This window comes from Gambusia affinis, linkage group LG14 (genome assembly GCF_019740435.1).
Source record: "Gambusia affinis linkage group LG14, SWU_Gaff_1.0, whole genome shotgun sequence".
In the NCBI taxonomy this organism is placed as follows: Eukaryota; Metazoa; Chordata; class Actinopteri; order Cyprinodontiformes; family Poeciliidae; genus Gambusia; species Gambusia affinis.
This window is the reverse complement of record NC_057881.1, coordinates 5742294-5763950: the sequence shown is the minus strand read 5'-3', so window position 1 is coordinate 5763950 and position 21657 is coordinate 5742294. Positions and strand designations below refer to the sequence as shown.

Sequence of the window (21657 nt, the reverse complement as noted above, 5' to 3'; positions counted from 1 at the left end):
ATGCTCTCCTTTTTTACCAGTAGATGTGGCGTCGTTAAAAAAAATTGATGGCATGTATTCAGCTTCAGCAAAGGCATTGCATGATGAAATGAATATGGACTGATTCACTTTCCAGCAGTGTGTCATTACAATCAAAGGCACAAAGAGATAAAAATGAATCCAACAGAACATCTGCTCAAAGTGTGTGCGTGAATGCTAACGTGTGACGCAATATTTTACAAGTACCGTATTTTTTGGACTATAAGGCGCACCTAAAATCCCTATATTTGCAAAAAAATCAGCACTGTGCCTTCCATTCCAGTTACCCTAACCCTAAACTATTACGGTTCACTGTAATAAAACATACAGTGAACCGTATGTTTTATTACGACTTTGGTAAGCGATAAACTTGATGGATTCATAGAAGATGAATGATTGAAAAAGTGAGTGTACTTTTTTGTGCAATATTGACAATTACTGTTAATGATTTGAATAAAGTCTGACCTATCTGGCTACCGTATTGTGTTTTGCTTTATGCGTCTTATATATGAAAATAGATCCATTCACTGATCCTGCATCTTATAATCCGATGCCCCTTATGGTCCGAAAAATACGGTACTTCTTTTGCTGCGTCATCATTTTTCTCTGCTTTATTTTCTTGCTCTTTTATTCTGCAAAGTGCAGCTTTTGTGCAGATTGCTGTTCAGAGTTTCCCAGAATCCCTTTAGGCAGCTTTTGTTGCAGCATCTCGGTTCCTTTTGGTTCTCGCCTCACAGAAAGGTTTGTGATTCCATCTGTTTTTATTTTGTCCACTCAGCTTCTTCCTGACAGATGAGTCGTGTAAGTGTCTCGTTCATCAGCTGGTTGAAACTCCTTAACCTTGTTAATTTAAACAACTGAGAAGTAGATTTCTGATTTTACACAAGCGTGTTCAGTCAAGCTGCAGTGTTCGAAGGCTCAAGTGGGAGAATCTGTTAAGACGGCTATTTACCATGCACAAAATTCAGTAATGAACTGATTCTAATTACCTCTTCTGTTCTTAACATAAGTGTGCTTATGGAACACAGTTACTTCTGCCTTTGAAACATGGTGGCCCCTGATCTGTGTGCAGTTATGTGAACAAAAGGAATCTTTACATTATTATGCGTGGAGTCATTTTTACAATCAAGTGATTTGGGTCATTTGGGTCGGGTCCATCAACTGCAACTGTTTGGTCTCTTGTGGAAACGTTGCTCAGCTGTAAAGGTGTAAATGAACCAGATTAAAGTCTTCATCTAGGACTTTGTAGTTTCTTTTCTGCTGCACAATTTTTGAATGCTGCAAAATTTCTAAAGCAACGTGTTTGATCCAACTGTGTTAAATTGCAACAATAACATAAAAATGTGCGGCTCCCAGATGAACCATAACAACACCATAAAAATTGGATGATCACTTTTCCCTGCGGTATCTGAACAGACGTGTGGCCTCCATAAAGCAAAACACTAACCACTGGCTGGCCAGAGATTTTCCTTCTGCCTTTTTTATTCTTTTTGTGGAATAAATGTTTCAGTCTGGATCAAACACTTTGCCTCTGATGCCTCTTACTTTAAAAACATCTTTTTTTTTATGTCCACCTGTTTTTATTTCCTGCTTTGGAACAGTAATTGTCACAGCAGTGTTGCAACTGGGGGTAAAAGATATGTGGAAGACAGAATTCGAATAAAAATAGAGGGATTGCTAGAATTTTTCTCTTTTGCACTCGAATCTTCCCATTTTCATTTGTTTTTTCAAATGGCAATGTCTTTCAGTCACTTTTTCTAAACTTCCTCATTCTGTCTGTGCTTCATTTGCCTTTCAGCTGTTGGTTCCTTTTTTGACATATTCATTATTCATCAATTTATTTCTTTTTTGGGTGGTGGGGTTCTTGCTTCCTCTTTTAGAATCTTTCATCCAAACTGCAATATACTCCCTTCATTCTTCATTTTCCTCCTCTTATTAATCTCTGTTCATTCATCCTCACAGTTCGGATTTGTTGCGTCTTTATTTTCATGTAAATTCCTTTTTTTCTTTTTTGATGACATTTTCCAGCTGACCCTCAGTTTCTTTCCTGACTTTTCTCCATTCATCCAGTTACATCCAGACAAAAACGGCATTCTGCAACCTCTAACACAAGAACGGCTAGATTGACTCGCACACATGCTTCTTAAAATGTTTCAGCTCGACAGCACTTTGTACAAAAGTAGGGAAAAAATCGTCACAATCAGTGCAGTCATCGCTTATGTGTTGGCACAAAGGTGAGGCAATGAAATGGTTCATAAGAAACACTAAAAATGAACGGAAATGGAGCAAGAAGAGGTTGTTGAGGGCAGGCGATGTGATGTAGCGCTCAATCACTGCTTCTTGTTCAGCCAGCCCCCTGAGAGCCTGAAATGGCTTATTTTTAAATGGAACAGATTATTAAAATTTCATTTTTTCTTTGCCCGATAACTGATATTTAGATGTCTGAAGTGACGACCAACTCAAACACAATCTTATCATTTTGTGTTGGTTTAAAAATATCAACTACAACCATCTACAGAAGAGAAGGATTTGGAAAGAAAATGTTGTTGCGTTTTAACCAGAAAAATATATTTGAAGTTTAATTTCTGATCTATTTCGAGGAGTCTTAATTTGTTTCCTCTCACTAGTTTTGTGAGAGGAAGATGAGAAAAAACTATTTATTTTGCATCACTCACAGCACAGCCTGATTTTTTTTAAGTTTCTTTTGCTGCTAATCTTTTATTAAGAATCTATTACTAATATAACTATCTAGTCCAGACAGCTGAAATTGTTTTATCGATTAGTCTGATATGTAAAATTCTGGGAAAATCAAACGTACGCAGAAGCACTGCTGACTGTTGTAGATGGTTTAGATTTAATTCAGAAAGAGTAAATGTCATTTATTGCTGCTGGATATGTATATATTTATATATATGCAACAATTATGGAATCTGTGTAAATGTAGCATTGACCAAATAAAAACATCAAATAATCAAAATGAAATATATTAATAGATGTTTCCAGTTGATGGATGGATGTGCACTGCTTGGGGTGTAACGTCCATACAGCATAATATCCATGCTGTATGAAGTGGACGATTTACTATCCGATTTAAAAATGGTTTTATATATATATATATATATATATATATATATCAGTCAGCGGGTTTTCACCCGGTCGACCCGGGTTCGAATCCAGGTCGAAACCGGAAAAAAGGGCGCTATCCTGTCTGGGTCCTTAGGCAAGATCCTTCGAGCTACAGCCTACCTCATAACATGAGAGACACAAACAAGCAAGGAAACATGCCGGCTCAGACGTCGCCCGGCCAAACAAGGTCTGCGTCAGGTGCTGGGGAACCAGAGCACCTTGATGATAAATGGGCTACTGGAACAACGAGGCGGACAACGAAGCGGAAATGGGCAAGAGATGAAAACTTGGATCTGTTGGAATGCTACTACTCAAGTAGCCCCGATCGGAGGGGCTATATGCAAAGACTGAGGGAGGAATGGTTACTCGACATCCCCAGTCCACACTGCTAAACAGCTAGTAGCTCAGTGTTCCAACATCCGCAAACGGCAGCTACTATCACAGCTTGAGATTGACGAAGTACAACACAAACGCCACGGCGAAAAAGGAGGAACCTGGATGTCAGAGAGGGCGGGGCTTAACTACAAGCCCCCGCCCAGAGAGGGAATATGCAGCCACAATGATGGAAACAGAGCTGAACGAGGCTGCAACGGACCTGAGAAATAGAATCATGGCAGGAATGACAGACAGACCTCCTCGGCGCCAATTACAACGGCTGAGTGAAATACCATCAGAAAGTCTCATTGAGAATGTGAATGCAGCAGTGAGAACAATCCCTACCAATACCATAACAGAAACCAACGAGCTGATTTACAACGCAGCATCAGTGATCCTTGAGTTGCTTGGCTATAAGAATAACAATGACAATAACAAATACCCACCATGGAAAAGACGGTTAGAGAGTAAAATCAAGGCAACAAGGAGGGAAGTGAGCCAACTATCAGAGCTCCATAAGGGAACAACAAAAAGACCAATACCCAAGAAGTACAGCCAGATGCACATACCTGAAGCACTCGAAACTGCCAAACAGAGACTCCAGGCATTGGCCAGCCGCCTAAAGAGATACACAAGGGAGAAGGAATCCAGAAGGATTAACAGGCTCTTCTCCACCCAACCAGCTAAAGTGTACTCTCAGTGGCAGGGGAATAACAAGGCTGGAGACCCACCAAAGCTGGAGACAGAACAATACTGGAAAAGCATATGGGAAAGGGAGGCGTCCCACAACAGCAATGCAAAGTGGCTGATCTCTCTACGAGATGACCACAGCAAACTCCCTGAGCAAAATCCGGTAACCATCACTGTGGCAGATGTCCAAGAAAGAGTCTCAGGTATGAAGAACTGGACAGCACCAGGGCCAGACAAGATCCATGCCTACTGGCTAAAGAAACTGACTGCCCTACATGAGCGACTGGCAGACCAAATGAACCAGCTGCTACAGAACGGGAACCACCCTGAATGGTTAACTGAAGGGCGACAATCCTGATCCAGAAGGATCCAACAAAGGGCCCGGTCCCATCTAACTACCGACCAATAACCTGTCTCTCCACAACCTGGAAGCTCATGTCAGGCATCATAGCGCTAAGATAAGCAAACACATGGATCAATACATGAGCACGACACAGAAGGGCATCGGGTGAACAGCAGAGGAGCCAAACACCAACTCCTTGTAGACCACACAGTTGCCAGAGACTGCAAAACCCGACACACCAACCTGTGCACGGCTTGGATTGATTACAAGAAAGCCTATGACTCAATGCCACACACTTGGATCATCGAATGCTTAGAGATGTACAACATCAACAGAACCTTGAGAACCTTCATTGCAAACTCAATGGGGCTGTGGAAGACCACCCTTGAAGCCAACTGCAAGCCACTTGCACAAGTATCCATCAAATGTGGCATATACCAAGGAGATGCTGTCCCCGCTACTGTTCTGCATAGGCCTGAACCCCCTCAGCCAAATCATCAACAAGACTGGCTACGGATACCGACTCAAGAATGGAGCCAACATCAGCCACCTCCTCTACATGGATGACATCAAGCTGTATGCCAAGAGCGAGCGAGACATAGACTCACTGATCCACACCACCAGGATATACAGCACGGACATTGGGATGTCATTCGGACTAAGTGTGGTCGGATGGTTACAAAGAGAGGGAAGGTCATCCGCACAGAAGGGATCTCACTCCCAGAAGGAACAATAGCAGACATAGAGGAAGGTTACAAATACCTGGGAATATCACAAGCAAATGGCAACCTTGATGAGATCACAAGAAAAAGAGCCACAACCAAATACCTCCAACGAATAAGACAAGTCCTGAGAAGCCAGCTCAATGGCAAGAACAAGATCCGTGCAATAAACAGCTATGCCCTACCAGTAATCAGGTACCCTGCAGGAATAATTAGCTGGCCAAAGGAGGAGATACAGGCCACAGATGTTAAGACCCGGAAACTACTAACAATGCATGGAGGGTTCCACCCCAAATCCAGCACACTGAGACTCTACACGAACCGCAAAGAAGGAGGCAGAGGACTAGTGAGTGTGAGAACCACTATCCAAGACGAGACATCCAAGATCCATAGATACATCAGGGACAAAGCCTCAACAGACAATGTGCTCAGTGAATGTCTCAAACAATGGGGAACAGAACCTGAGGTGCCGGAGGAACCATCATGGGAGGACAAGCCCCTGCATGGGATGTACCACCGCAACAACCAAGTGGCTGACATCAGAAAGTCCTACCAATGGCTGGAAAAAGCTGGACTGAAGGACAGCACAGAGGCCCTCATCATGGCCGCCCAGGAACAGGCCCTAAACACCAGAGCAATTGAGGCCCAGATCTACCACACCAGACAAGACCCAAGGTGTAGGTTGTGCAAGGAGGCCCCTGAGACAGTCCAACACATAACAGCAGGGTGCAAGATACTGGCAGGGAAAGAATACATGGAACGACACAACCAAGTGGCAGGCATAGTGTACAGAAACATCTGTGCAGAATATGGACTGGAACCCCAAAGATCAAAGTGGGAAACACCCCAAGGTAGTGGAGAATGACCGAGCTAAGATCCTGTGGGACTTCCAGATCCAGACAGACAAAATGGTGAGGGCGAACCAACCAGACATAGTCGTGGTGGATAAACAACAGAGGAAAGCCGTTGTGGTGGATGTGGCAATACCAAGTGACTGCAACATCAGGAAAAAGGAGCATGAGAAACTAGAGAAATACCAGGGCCTAAGGGAGGAACTGGAGAGGGCCTGGAAGGTGAAGACCACAGTGGTGCCTGTGGTCATCGGGACCCTCGGGGCAGTCACCCCCAAACTGGAACAGTGGCTACAACAGATCCCAGGAACAACATCAGACATCTCAGTCCAGAAATGTGCAGTCCTAGGCACAGCCAAGATACTGCGCAGAACCCTCAAGCTCCCCGGCCTCTGGTAGAGGACCCGAGCTAAGAGGAAGAAGAATCACCACCCGCGGTGGGTGAGAAGGGAATTTATTATATATATATATATATATATATATATATATATATATATATATATATATATATATATATATATTTATGCAATCTGGTTGCTAAAGTTAAGATATATTTCCATGTATTTATATTCCTATTGAGGGTTAACGTTAAATATTTCAAATTCTAGATGTATTTCAGTTTCTGGCCATAAATTCCTCCCAGTGCCAAATATTCTCATAAATTCTTCAGAAAGATTTCCAACATTTTTCAACCTCACACAAAGTCTGAATTTTCAGCCCACGGCGGTCAGGTCACTTTTAAATGTGGAAAGAAAAAGTACATAAAATGTTGGCTTTCTTGACATTCTTCCTTTTGGTACACATACAATATATATAAAACATTGGGGCTTCATAAATGATGCACATATTTTGTATTTACAACAGAACTTTTACTTCACAAATTCTTTTTTTTAAATTTTCTTGGGTCAGAACCCACAGTAGAAGCGATTTTAGACGTACTGTATTTACCATAGTCTGCCTACATAGTGGGATAACAAATGATGCATTTAGACCGTGTAGCTCTCACTTAGCCCAAAGGAGGAATGATTCAGAAAAGATGCTGTCAGGCTTCTTGAATCCCACCTACAGTGACCGGATTAAAAACAAACCACTTCCCCTCTCGCCTCTTAGCCATGATATTGTGCATTTTTTTTATTGCATATTTTGGCATTGTTTTCCACACAACACTTTGGAATAAAGTTATTTCCTCAACTGTGGGCGGCCTGTAAGTTCCTGTAGACATTGGCACGCCATCATGTTCTCTGAACAAAGATATTGTTTGAAAATGTGTGCACTCAGTTCGCAAATCTGCCGGCACAGATTGCAAAACATAAGATACTGATATCCCATCTGCAACACTCTTCAATTAATTACTTGATACATAAAGCTGTGTTTTCAGTTTTGGTGGATTTGTGCTTACGTTTGGTTGTTCAAGACCTGTGATGCCAAAACTTTTTTTACATGCTTATAGGTTAAATGAACGCACAATAGATGCAATGGTTGAGGAAAGGAATAACTTCATGACACACAGGAACCATTTCTTTTGAATTAGGTTAACATTTAGGTTTATGGGCTTGCATCAGACAGCAGATCAAAGTATCTTCCTTCTTTCTATTTATATATATTTTTAAACATGTTTAGTGTGGAGAGACACAGAAAGCAAATCTGTACTGAGGCCAGGCATTGGTTGGCAGGGGTCTTCTCAGCCAGCAGTGAACCACAGGAAGCATCAGAGCTGATTTCAAGCTGCATAAAATCAAGATTTCACAGAGCTAAATGTGTTGCTGCGCCTCCCCAAACTGAGGCCTGCAGATTGATTACAGCCTGGATTAGTTTTGTGCCCGATCCATAGTTTACTCATTAATACCGTAAACTTTCAAAGGAAACGGTGAGAGCCGGAGGAAGGGAGAAAAAAAACAAAAGACTATAGCTATTCTTCTTTCCCTTTTTCTGTTAGTTCCTCAGTCCGATTATAGTTTCAGTTTCATTTAGGTGGTCTTTCAGTTACTCTGGCACCCGTGAAGTCTTTTTGTTAGAATTTGTCCTTCAGCCTGACGCACAAGAACACAACCACACAACCACACACACAGGCGCACAGCGGCAGAAACTGGTGTATTGCCTGTCAGGATGAAAACTGATTCCACTTTCTCAGTCTGGCACTTGGGGCGCCCACTCAAGGCCAGCAGACACACAAACATACATGCGAGACATCGACCCTGCACACACTTAAAGTCCCACACACAGCCAGAACTAAGGAAGACACACGGAGAAGTGATGCACTTCAACAGCGAAACGTGTTTTAAGAACATGTAAAGTAGTAAACATGTTTTACAATGTAAATAAAAGCCTGATTTGATGCATGCTCACTCGGATTGAAGATGCTCTTGGACCAGCTTTGGGTTTATTCACTCGTTTGTCAATTCGTATTCATCTCTTCCCATTTCATTTAGACCTGCTTTCATTTTGCACCTATTTGGTTAATTTGACAGTTTTCTAATTTTTTTTTTAAAACTTCAATTTCCTGATAGAGTTTGTAGCCAGATACATCCTACCGAATGTACATTATCAACTAGTAGCAACTTGTTGACATGTTTTCAAACTAAAATATTAGTTACCTCCTACTGGTAAATAAGGATTGTTGCAGTCACATAAGCAAATTTTTTTGACAATTGTTTATCAATATATTATAATAAAAGAACTTTAAATAATCTGCTTGTAAAGCAGGTTAAACTGACATTAATGTGTGTACAAAGACGTATTCAAAATATTTATTGTGTGTGTGTGTGTGTTTCTTTTATACTTGCGAATGTTGGCCATTAAATATAAATGTATGAGGAATAGAAGAACTGACCAACATCCTCTTAAACAATAGACTTTCCTCAAATCAATCTGATTAAACATATAAATAAAAACGTGGAACGCCTGAGGTGGAAAATACACTAGAATAGTGATCAGGCTGTACCAGTAGCTATAAATCTTTCTGACGTTGTAGTTTGTGGGTTTTTTTGTGTTTACAAATCGAGCTCCAGAACCAGATGAGTGAATGTCCGGAGTAACAGATCCCATCTGTAAATGCTGCTTAATCAAAGTCACTCTCCACAATCAATTGGTGCTGGATGCAGCATTTCTATCCTTTTAAGTTCTGGAATGATGCACATGTAGCAAAACATCTTTAAGACTCAAAAGCTCAAAAAATTTGTAATACTGAGGTCAAGGTCAATCATTTGTTGCGGGTATGTAAAACATATTTCAACCAATTGGCTTTGGAGTTTTCAGAAAACTACTAGATTAAAAGAAGAAAGAAAAAAAGAAGCAGACTAATGGCAAAACATTCAATGGAAATCCAGTCAAACTAATTCCTACAGGAAGTTACATGATTGCAGCAGCAAAGCATATTTTCTTTCTTGTAAGGTTAATATAAAACCTTAAAGATACAAAACTCTGTCCAGTAGAAACATGTTTAGTGTGGAGAGACACAGAAAGCAAATCTGTGTAAAAGTGCAGCTTCATTTCTCTTGTTTCAACACAGAAAATGTGTTGCAACAGAATATTTTCTCTGATGAAAAATCAACATTACTGACACCCAACCACTGCTGTCTTCATATTCATATTCATTCCATGACTTACCCAGAAAAAATACACCAGTAGCATCTAACTTTGTTAAAACGTGTTGTCTGTGAGAGCATCTACTCTAACTTGTGATTTGGTAAGTCAGCATATTATTTTTCCTATTAATGTAAGTTCCAAATGAAAACAGAGATTGAACCCTTTCTCAGTGAAATATTTAACCGTTTGAAATGTGGTGTGACTAAAATAGTACCAGTAACACTTTTTTGTTCTAATTAAAAGAATCCACACATTTGGCATAAGCATGCACAAAAATGACACAATCCATGTCAAATAGTTGAATACTAAAATATTTTTATAAGTTAAAGAATAACCATCAAATGACGGAAACAAAATGCATTCTGACTGAATATGTTCACCAAAAAGAGAAAAATATGTCCAATAAGACCTAAAGATGTAGAAAGTTACCCAAAGATCATAAAATTCAAAATTAACTTCTACCAACTAGTAGTACAACTTGTCTTTATTTATGGTTTAAATATTTAATTTTTTTCAAATGAGAACTGAAGCCACAGCATCTCACCTGTCCTCTTCAGTAGTTGCTGTAAATGACCAAATCAGTAGATCTGCCCTCGTGCTGCAGACCCTAATCTCATTATCACTTATCAGCCTTCACTATAATCACAGCCGCTTCAGCCGCCGCGACCCGTCTGACACCAATCTCATTGAAACCTCAGAGTTGTTCTGACATTCTCCCAATAACGGTTAATCCAGAACCACCGGGTCGCGGAGGTGAACCGCTGTTCATCTGGCACACAAACAGGAAGCTGCCGCAGAATGATTTCTGTCAATTATCTAAATGAAAGCAGCTGCAGCATCTCAAAGGGGAGGAGCTGTTTTACAAAGAAGGTGGTAGTTGTAAGAATTGATGACTATGCAAAGCAGAAGAGAGATGGATTGTTAAACAGATGCACCAATGTTAGTGATTGGTGCATTATCTGTGATGTTTCTGCAGTTAAAGGTGATGCAAATACTAAGAATTAAATATCTACATTTTAGGATAATAATCATAATATACCTAATATATTTGTACTAAAATGGTGATTTACTCCTGCAGTTGTTAGAAACATATTGGAAATATGAAGGAACTTGATTTATAGTCTGTTCATAAGCAGACTATGACTGTTGCATGACTTTGTGTTTTTGTCTTATGATGTAAAGCACTTGAAATGCCTTGCTGCTGAAATGTGCTATACAAATAAAATCTGTTTGTTCATGTAAAGCAATGCACAGTATATTTTTTTAGTAATGCGTGGTCTATGTCAATCTTAAGTGTCCTGCTTAACTCACTCACAAATACCCACAACATCTATCTCGACATTAACAAATACTTTATTTTAACAGGAGTCTAATACATTCGACTGTTTATTTTGTTTCCAACAATTCACAACGATTTGCTCCAGCTAACAGCTCAGTTTTTATTGTTTTTTGGTGAAATGCTAGGCAGTGCTAACAAATTGACTCTACCTTTTGACTTGTTTGTAATCCAGCTGTAGCTGCTTTTTGATACAGGGCTTCAAAGTTTCAACATTTCAACACTTATTTAAGGGAAAGTGATCCACTGTGTTCTGTTTCTAAGTATTTGGGAACGAACTGACACATAAAAAGGGTTATCAATAATGGTATTATTATGAAGACATTCACATTGATTGAACATAATTTATCGTGTCTCCGTTTTATTTTTGTGAGTGACTTGGTGTGGTTATGTTTTATAACATAACCATCTCCTTGTGAAGTGATCTAGTTAGTTATGAGCCTCAACTGTGTCCAGCATCCCTGCACGACAAGCAGGTATAATGATGGCATTTAACAACATGGAGGTTTAGTTTTTTCTACACAGCAGTACTCAGTTTATTCCTGCTACTTAAAACTTAAAAGACAATCCTAATAACTACTTTCTGGACACTTGTTTTCAGCTTTTTAATATTCTACTTTTACATATTTAAGTATCTATAAAATAACTTTAACCTCAGAGTATGCAGCCTATAGCTGTTTTCAAGCTGTGCTTCTGAAATTTGGTTACATGTTTTTAAACTTGATCACTTAATTGTTCTATGTGTGGCTCAGAAAATCAGACAATAACCAGTATTTGGAGCTGAGTTTTGTCAGGAAACATTGACTGTTTAATAAAGCTGTGATCCAATACTTCGGGTTGAATTGGAACATTTCTAATAAATATATTAAATGATGACAATGATAGACTTCTACTAATAAGATCACATTCTGTTTCATATGCCCACTTGTAGCTCATTTGCTCAAGTTGTATATATTATGACTACTATATATTATTCTTTTCATTATTTTCAGCTTCAGTGAAGACTAGCCTCACATCTGTTATGCATATTTTGTTTATTCCAGCAATCCTTTTAGTATTCACCAGTTTTTACTCCAGAAGCAGCTACAGAATCCCTCATTGAGTATTCTTTTGTAATTTAAATTTTCCATACAAAAATGATGGAAAACCACCCAATATTTTAAGTATGGCAGTAAAAAATTGATTTACATAATTCTTATTCCCCCTTTTTTCCCCTTCATATTCTTTTCAACCACTGACAGCAGGTTGTTAAGGACCTTACCTAATGTCTGTTCATGGTTTCCTATGTAAGAATGAGAGTCATTATACTAATTCTGCTTTATCTAAAGAGATGACAAGCAGGCAGAGGAAGCCTCAGGTGTAGCTCAGGGAAAGGAAGATATGCTGTTAAGCCTTTAATGTTGTGTTTAAAAACTGCATCTTTGAAGTGTGTTGTGTCCAGCTCTTGTATGAAGATCAGCTTAGATGTAAAATATCTAATACTAAAGTTGTTGGTTTTTGTTGTTGTTGTTTTAAAAAAGATAAATAATTTTCTGCTGGCTATCAACTAACCTGAAATAGTTAGTTGATTTACATGCATTGTGAAACAATTTCAGTGACTGAAATTTGGCGTTGTAGATTTTTTAGTGGTTATTTGAGACTGCACTGGTGTGTACAATGTTGTTTTTCTGCAGAAAAAGAAGCAGTTAGGCATGAGGTTAATTTCTACACCCTGCAAATTTGGTGTTTCAGATTGTCTGCTTTCATGTTGGAATGAATACATTGGAAGGTAATTTCACCAAAAATGGGAATGTAAACAGGCTACTGTCGTCACAAAAACACACTAATTGGCAGGCTGTCTCTTGAGGCGATGAATAATTGTTCTTACTGAGGCAGCTTCGTCTGAAAAATTATGGCAAAAATAACACACAAGCTTCCTGAACAAGTTAATTTCTGGATATTTAGTTTGAGGTAAGTCATATCTGTAAGGAGTTTTTTTTAATTTTTTTATCTAAAAAGCATAAGATGTTTTTGAGAATTACCATAAAATCATGTCCGAGGAATAATAAACATGTTTTTCTCTGTCAGCTCTGAGTGTGTGTGTGTGTGTGTGTGTGTGTGTGTGCATCAGCACCATGGATAGCTCCCTCCAACAAACTGTTTTCTTGCTTGGTTTGCACCAATTCTTTGTTTTCAAAGCGTAGCTCCGGGATCTAAAAACCATCTCATGCTGGCACATGTGGATCACTAAAGAATCAAAAGGTGATGAGCAATGTGTCAAATAATTTCTGCTTTCAATCTGATGAATAGTAAAAAACTGAGCTTTAGCATTAATAAAAAGTCAACCTTGCATTTTGATCAGGCCATATCAGTAATGTTAGTAGTTTTGCCACTCATCGTTGATTTCCGACCACCATTTTCCACTGGGTCCATAAACCCCATTTGCCTCTTAATCCTCAGTTAGTGCTGGTCTTTGAATATCACCAGTTAGTTAAATCTTGCTCTGTAATCTGAGTTTAAGTCTCATATGCAATCCTGCTGCTGATGATTAGTGATTGGCTGGTTGGGGTTTTGAAGCATTCACAAACACAATTAGATGTTGATGGTGATGATAGGGTAGTAGAGGCTGACATAGTGATTTGTGCAGTTTCCATTGGGATCTTCTAAAGAAATAAAAATACACCAGAGGGAGAGTGACACATTTCCTCAAAAACATGTTTTTAGTGATATAATTGTGCATCTCTAAGCTGTCTGTCTTGATGTGTAAAGCTAAACCAGCTGTTTAAAAAACCACAGTAAAGGTCTGGCGGTAGCACCAGTCCTGATGAAGCTCTGCAACAGCTTTGAGGAGAACCATAAACTCTGTCCTGCAATGTATTGATGGCAATACAGATTTTATGGTGAATGACAATAAACTGTTTGCCTCAGTAACACATTACCACACTGATGGGCCACCACTTACTGAGAGATGCAGCCCTCTTGGGACATTTTGTGTGTGTGTGTGCGTGTGTGTGCGTGTGTGTGTGTGTGTGTGTGCGTGGATGTGCGCGTGCTTTTATGTGTCTGCTCTGCCCTCCTGATCCCCAGCTGGATCTGCCAGAAGTTTCCTCTAAACTTTAAACTCCGCTTTAAACAAAATTATTGTTGCCTCTGTAAATAAAATATAAAGTGAATTTGACTACATTTTACTATAAGTAGCATTAAATGGAATTGAACAGTAAATATTCAGTAAATTAGAATATCACTTCTCATGAGGCTTGTTTTTCAGGTTAAAAGTACTTTTAACAAATAACTTTTAGGAAGGTTTTAAACATGTATTTCATAAATTCAATGTAATCCACTCTTCAATGTATTTTTTCACCTAGCTATAAGCTAAAAATCAAAATAAAATTACATTTAATGAAAAAAATGCTCAAAACATCAGTGTGTGTAATTAATTGATATGTTTCACTTAATGAATTGAATTAATGAAGTTAATTCTTTTTTCAATATAATTTTCTTATATATAAAGTTAAGGCTGAAATGATATCCACTTATTGATTATTTTAATTGAGGGAAAATTTTAATTTATATTCCAGTAGGTATTGGTTTTTGACAAAGCTCGCTTGTCAAATATTTTAAGGTTTGATTAAAAGTGCAAATTTTAATCAAAATACATATTATTGAATTTTGCCAGTATCCTACCTTTTAAATGCCACCTCTGTTTTCCTGGTAAATGTGTTCACCAAATGTTGATTTTATGAAACCCAGTGAAACGTCTAGACGGTTGATCTGAGACAGCTACACTAAACCTGCCCTGAGCAAAACTGCTGTGAGACGTCTTAATGCCGTCTACGCCAAGATTCACAGATAATCTCTAACTGAATCATATAACCCAGAGGTCAACAGAACTGTCGTTTCATAAAACTGACTGCAGTGGAAAGTTGGGAATACTGTGGAAAACTATAACTTTGAATAAAAAAGAGACGTTCCATACTGTTCCTCTTAATGTGTAGGTCAAGTGGATCGCCTCGTCTAAAAGAACCGTCTGCTGTCTACAAGCTTGCTGCTCAGTTGTTTGACTGATATGAAGTAAAATCACTGCTGTCCTTCCAACTGGCCTGAATATGAAGCTTTGTGATGGTAGAAGAACTAAGAGTGAAATATGTCTAACCTACTTCTATATGAAATGCCAAAGCTATATAAAACTCTGCTTCTGCTGCAGGCAGAAAGATTGGTAGTAAAGAGTTAAACTTGTTCAGCTTAATGTCTTAACTCCCACAGGAAGCGGTGTTCTATTGATTAATCCTGTAGTAAATGTGCAATCGATCAAGCTCTCTTCAGTGGGCGTACTACAGCAGCCAAACCAGATCAGATTTATGATCAAATCTCGATATTGGCCTTTTCTATAAATCACCGTACATCACTGCAGAGACTGGTGCTCTTGTTTGAACCCTGTGTGGCACATTAGCTCTGCAGTTCAGATGACGGATCGTTTCTGCCAAATAGATGCTCATGTTCAGACTACAGAAAACATGCAGCAAGGAGAAGGAGAACAAGATGTTTCAATTATCCAAATGGGTTACTGGTTGAGTGACGGGGATTGATAAAATATATATTTTTTTTTTAAATTTCAGCCTCAGTGTGATGTTGATCTTCTTTTAAAGGAAGAAAACAAAGGTTGCTCAAAGCTTTACCCACCACATAAAGCACCACAAAGAGCTGGGATTTTAGACTCTTGCGTCTTTATGAGAAATTAAAATAATTAAAACTGGAAAAGCCAAGAATCTCTTGGATTCTTGTTTTTAAATGGGCTGTCAATGCGCTCATAGCATCACATTTTTCTTGTAGAAACACCAAACAAAACAGCATTTTTTTTTTTAAACTACTGGTAAGCAATCAAGAAATCCTATCGGTATGTGGCATTTATTCCTCCTGTTTAATTTCAGCATTTGTTTGAAGAAACCAACTGGTTTGAGCCTGGGGCAGATTCATAATGAGAATAACTAAGGCTGTATAAAATAAATTATATCATGCATGCGTCCAAGTTTACACCAAAACTTGTATCCTTGCTTCACTGAAGTGCATCATGAAGTTAACTGATGCAGGAGGGATACTGTGACGCACCTCTCACTAGAGCTAGTTTATAGTTTGTTCTTTGAGATTTGTGAGGAGAATCCTGAACACATACCCCAACTAAACTCAGCTGGTCCTTTTTATTTAAAGAAACAGGAGCTCTACCCGGTGCTCCCCAGAGGACTGTCCTCCTCACGTCATCTCTAGGTCTGAGTCTGCCCACCCCATGGAGGAAGCTTATTTGAGCCTCTTACATCAAGGATTTAGTGTCTTCAGTCAAGAAAAAAACAAAACAACAAAAAACAAACAGCTCATGACCTTCACTTAGGATTGGAACATAGGCAGAATGGTAAATTGACAAAATAAAAATGAAGTCTTGTGGTTCCTAGCTGGAACAGGAAAATGGTAGGCTATTTTTAAACTGAAGATCGTGTTTGTGCACAGAGTTTTATCAATGGCATTACCCAGACAATACATTTGTTTTCTACAGAAGCTAAATATCTTTTTTAAAACTACATTAGTTTGTTTTGATTAGTTCTGTGTGTTTCACATTGAGCATATCTAGTTGCAGACAGCCATCCAGTGTGGTCTACAATTCAGAAAATAACTATCAACTATCCAAACTCAAGATATTCAAAGAGCCGTCTATTAGGTAAGATGATTATTGCTGATAACCTCACCACAGAACCCCGATCTTCTAAATAATCCCATACTTCTGACTTAAATATGCATCAGTCATTTAAGGTCACTTAATATGTTACTCACTACAGTGCAGACAACAAGAATTTATATTAATTGACTGTCTTCTCTTTACAAACAAGTCAAGTCTAACTGTTAACTAACCTCTGTTTTTTTTTTATTTATTTATTTTTTTTATTTACCATAAGAAAATGTAAAACAGCACAGTTAAAAAACTGAGTGGGAGCACCTAGAAGCAATTTTAATGGAATGATCCTTTTGCAGATTGTACATGAAAGCTAATCTTGAGAGGCGAATACAGAAGAGACCAATTTGGCTGCAGCATTTTGGATCCTTTGATGGATTTTAGGGAATTATTTGCATTGGAGCAGTTCTGCTTGTTAAATGTCATGAACTGGAGCAACTCTGAGCTTTCTTTGGTATTATGCTAATGATGGAAATGTAGCTGAAATAAGAAGCAATGCAGCAGAGACCTGTTCGAAATGTACATAAAAAATATCAGATGTATGTCTCACACAGTGAATCATGTACTTTAACTTTTACATTCAATCTTTTGCTATTTTAACTCATTACCTTTGGTTAATTTTGTCCAAGTTATGCAAGTTGCACACATGCTGTCTCTGAATTTGTTGACAAATCAACAGAGCCAAAGTGGCAAAGAGAGAAGTTTGTATATAGATGACAAAAACAGACATGAGCTCACATTATGTTGTAGACTCCAAACATGCGTACCTGGAGGTCATCGACACATTATAATCTCTCGACTGACTGGAAAGTTCTCCATGCGTCCATCCCATGCAGCCGTACACATCCAGGTGTAAGTAACATATGAGAATTAGACAGAGCGAGGAGTAAATAAAGCCAACTCTTCTCCAAGGTGAGCTCTGAGCTGTACAAGCATGACTGACTGACTGACTGACTGACTGACTGACTGACTGACTGACTGACTGACTGACTGACTGACTGACTGACTGACTGACTGACTGACTGACTGACTAGTTATACAGTGCTCATACTTTGTCTGCCTCGTCTTGTTGAATGAGAATTGACATCATGGCTGATTTAGCTTACAGCAACCAATTAATGATTTAAGGAATAAAACAAACACGCAGTGACCTACAAACTGATTGAGGAGGTTATTTGTATTGAAGAGTGTGACTCGTCTGATTTAGCTTGGTCATAAATGAGCTTTTTGCTTCTTTTTTTAAAGATAAATATGCAAGAAATCCTCCAAGTTTTTCTTTGTTTCTGTATTTTTCTTGTCATTACTCTCAGAGAGCAAAGCTCCTAAAGACCAGTAATATTTGACTCCATATTAAAGAATATTAGAATGTTAGATAATTTCTTTGTAATTTGAAAATCTTAGTGCATCTTTCCTGGCAGCCAGAGTTTTTGAGAAGTCTTTGGAGTTCCCAAAGCTGGTATTTCCTAATGCTAATAACATTAATGCTAATTCTGTTCACCAGTTGCACGGACTTACCGATGCTTAGCTCAAACTGATGTAACAGTAGATTTTAGGTTGTATCACGCTAAATGGCAAAGGAAGACCAGAAGCAGTGTAGCATTGCTTGGTGTACTCCTGCTGCTGTTGTTGCATGAAGTGCGCCATGTTTCTCAAACTTTCAAAGGGTTAAAAACATTTAGATTAATTAAAAAAATATGAATTCATTCATGCAAGACAAAATGTGTGAGATCTATAAGGCAGTTTGTATCTGTTTAAATGAAAATATGCTAAAATTGCTAAAAAGCTGGTGGTGCAAGTTGCACCTACATGGCTGAAAATCACAACTCAACCAACTGGTATCAGGAGATGAGTTTACTTAAGGACGCCGACACAGATTATTAAAAATGCGATGATGTTCAATACTGTGGAACAGACCTGGACACCACTAGCTAATAGTGCCCACCAGTGTCCACAATAAGCCCTAATTATGTGATGCGAGCAAGCAGACTAATTACTGTGTTGGACTACATTTGACTTATGAGCAAATTAATACTTCATGGGCCAGATGGAATAAGCTCACAGGCCTCATCACTTTGCAGTTGTAAACTGTGTAGTTTTAGCTGACTAATTTCTTTTCAAATTTAAAACTAATGAACTTTTTTTCCCCACAACAGATGGAACACATGCTCTTTTTTTGGGAGTCACTTTTATTGGATATTAGTGTTAAATGATTTTGTATCTGGGAGACTTGCATAAAGAGGATTTTTTTCTTGTATTTCAATCATTTAAATTACTCCACAAAGCTATTGAGCTACTTTCTGTTTCCCAGCTTATATATCACAACATGGTCTCATTAGAAAGAAGAAAATCTACCAGTGATAACTGAATGAGATTTTGCTAAATGGAATTCAGTCTAAAGCTGATTTCATAAATTGTCTTGTGTATAAAACCAATAAAAAGCAGTTAGAGGGGGAAAAAAGGGAAGCAGCCTCTGCTAAACTGTCAAAAGGGAGAGTGAAAGATGGTTATTACCACCAGCAGTTTGTTCAAACGCTGCAAAGCCACAAAGCTCCAGTACAAGATTTTCAGCAATCATCATATCACAGAAGCCGTTTTATCAAAGGTGCACGGCTTGAAACAAGATATCAGCGCTGCGCTGAGGGATTTTTCAAAGCAGCATCATTTTTACTGAACAAAATAGCAAATTTCTACCGTTACCAAGATAATCTTGGTCAATCTCATGGTTCTAGGGGAGAATTACCACATTACTTCCCATTACCTACTTAATGTGTGTTTTCTGATGCTTTTGCCATTGTTGCTCTTCCCACCTTTTTCCGTTCAATGCACACAGAATAAATCAAGTGGATGACATCAAGAATAGCTTGGATCGTCTGTAGTTTGAGATGAAAAGTAAGCAAGAAAAGTGCAGACGACATAACTGATGATGCTTTCAGATCAAAATGGAAAAGGATGCAAATGGGAGGAGAAAAAAAACAAGTCGTTACTCCGACTGCTCATATTTTTCTGTTTGTTTATTTCCTTTGAGGATGATAAGGAGAAAGAAGTAGGGTTTTTTTGCGATGTCTGAGTTCACCTTTTTTTCCTTTCATTTGTCACTTTATACGACAGAACAAATCAAGAGATTGAGGAGATGACACAAAGAAGGTGATTGAAGAGGGGACGAGAGGGAAGCGTGTCACCTTCATGCTCTCCTTTGTCACTTTGGCTGATAAAAAAGGAAACAAGGAGTTGGAAAAGTCAGACAGAAATTAATATTAGAGGAGCCAGAAATTCAGTAGTATGCAGTTGGAGCAACATGAATGACAAGACAAGAACTCATGAGACAAAAAGTGACAATTACTCGTATATTAATAATGTATTTTAGAAGAGAATTGATGAATAAAATGGTAAAAATAGAATAAAATAAGTGAGAAGCCAAGAAAACCTTGGTAATTCGACTAATTTATTTCTGTGGTGTTACAGTTGTACGATGTGGAAATCTGACCTTGCCTTGAAGTTTAGATGAGTGTTAATTACTTGCAGACAGAAATCAGAGCAAGTTAAAGGAGCTTTTTAAAATAGAACTGTGGTTCAGAGGATTTCAACAGAAACTGAAATAATTGAGGTCTTAACATTCGGTTTTGAAGCGGTTCCCCTAAAACGAGCAAAATCGAAATAAAAAAGGGAACGTAGCTCATCTGAAGTTATCTAAATAAACTTCCAGACTTCTGTTGTCTATGCGACAAACGGCTCAACGCTTTTATTCTGTGAAAACACTGGATATGAAAATGATTGATCTGATGAACCAGCAACTTTAAAACTGCAACGCCCTGTTTTCATCATGATAGAAGTGTTTCTGTGTGGTGACCTCAACATGCTATCGGTATCCTAATGCTTGTAAATGACTGCAGCTTTTGCACTGTGGTCATATCGGTTAACGCAGGGCTAAATGCTAATTTCTTCTAATTTAGCGCTACAGATGAAACCCATACCCTCAGGAGAAAAAGGAAGCTTTCCGTCTTCCTTTTGAGAGTCTTACCCTCCTTTCTTTCTCTGTCTCCTTACAGCGGATGTTCATGATGACCCACTGACACCGACCTCCTTCACCCTCCTTCATTCTCAAGGTCTCCTATGAAAATGGCCCCGACCGGCTGGCTGTGGTTGTGGCGGCTGCCGTTGCTGCTGACGATCTTCAAGCTTTATTCGTGTTTTCTGTCTGTGTCGGCCTCCACCACATCCTTCCCCAAAGACCTGGAGCCACTCCATGTTGTCAGTTCAGAGCGTGAGTAAATCCCTCCGAGTCCGTATGGGTCTTGATGACGAGTTGGCTCATTACTAACTTTTGATGCTGCTAAATTTATCTGTATCTGGTTCATAGCTATGCCTTATTGATGTGGTCATTTAACAATTTGCAATCACCAATAATTCATTTCAGAACAAAAATGGAAATCACTGTTGTCATACTCTGTAAAAGGACAAATAATCTTGTTTTTTGTCTATTAAATCTGAGTAAACTTTTCCTGTTTTAGGTCAGCTAAAATTACAATAAATTTCTACCTGTTAAATACAAGAATGATAAAAAGTGTATTACTTTTTTTTTAAACTTCCTGTATTTAGACGTTTATGTAAAATAAGATTAATATGCTTTTTATACTGTTTGGGAATCCCTGATGAATCTAAAAACAAGCGTGGCATATTTTTAAAAAACCTTTAAGCTTATTGTTGTCATTTGTGAAACACTGAGAAATATTAAGACATCAGGAAGAAAACCTCCGCAGGTCTGGTAATAAATTGTCAAACATTTAACTTAATTCATGTTGATTAAAATGTAAGAATCTAAGTTTAAATAAAAAAATTAATTCTTTATACATTTCATAATTACATCTCATAAAAAAAGTGGAAAACATTTAGTCGGATTTAATATCAAACCTTGA

The 21657-nt window shown here is 38.4% G+C and overlaps 1 protein-coding gene across 2 annotated transcripts in view; it reads left to right on the top strand.

Moving 5' to 3' along the window:
- The window catches only part of LOC122844170 (semaphorin-6D-like), a 164547-nt gene that overhangs the window by 87505 nt on the left and 55385 nt on the right, over positions 1-21657 (top strand). For both annotated transcript variants that reach the window (XM_044139376.1, XM_044139377.1), the window contains exon 4: positions 20791-21005. In XM_044139376.1, the coding sequence (XP_043995311.1) occupies positions 20855-21005 (151 nt within the window). In that variant the 5' untranslated portion in view covers positions 20791-20854. The remainder of the gene's footprint in view (positions 1-20790; positions 21006-21657) is intronic.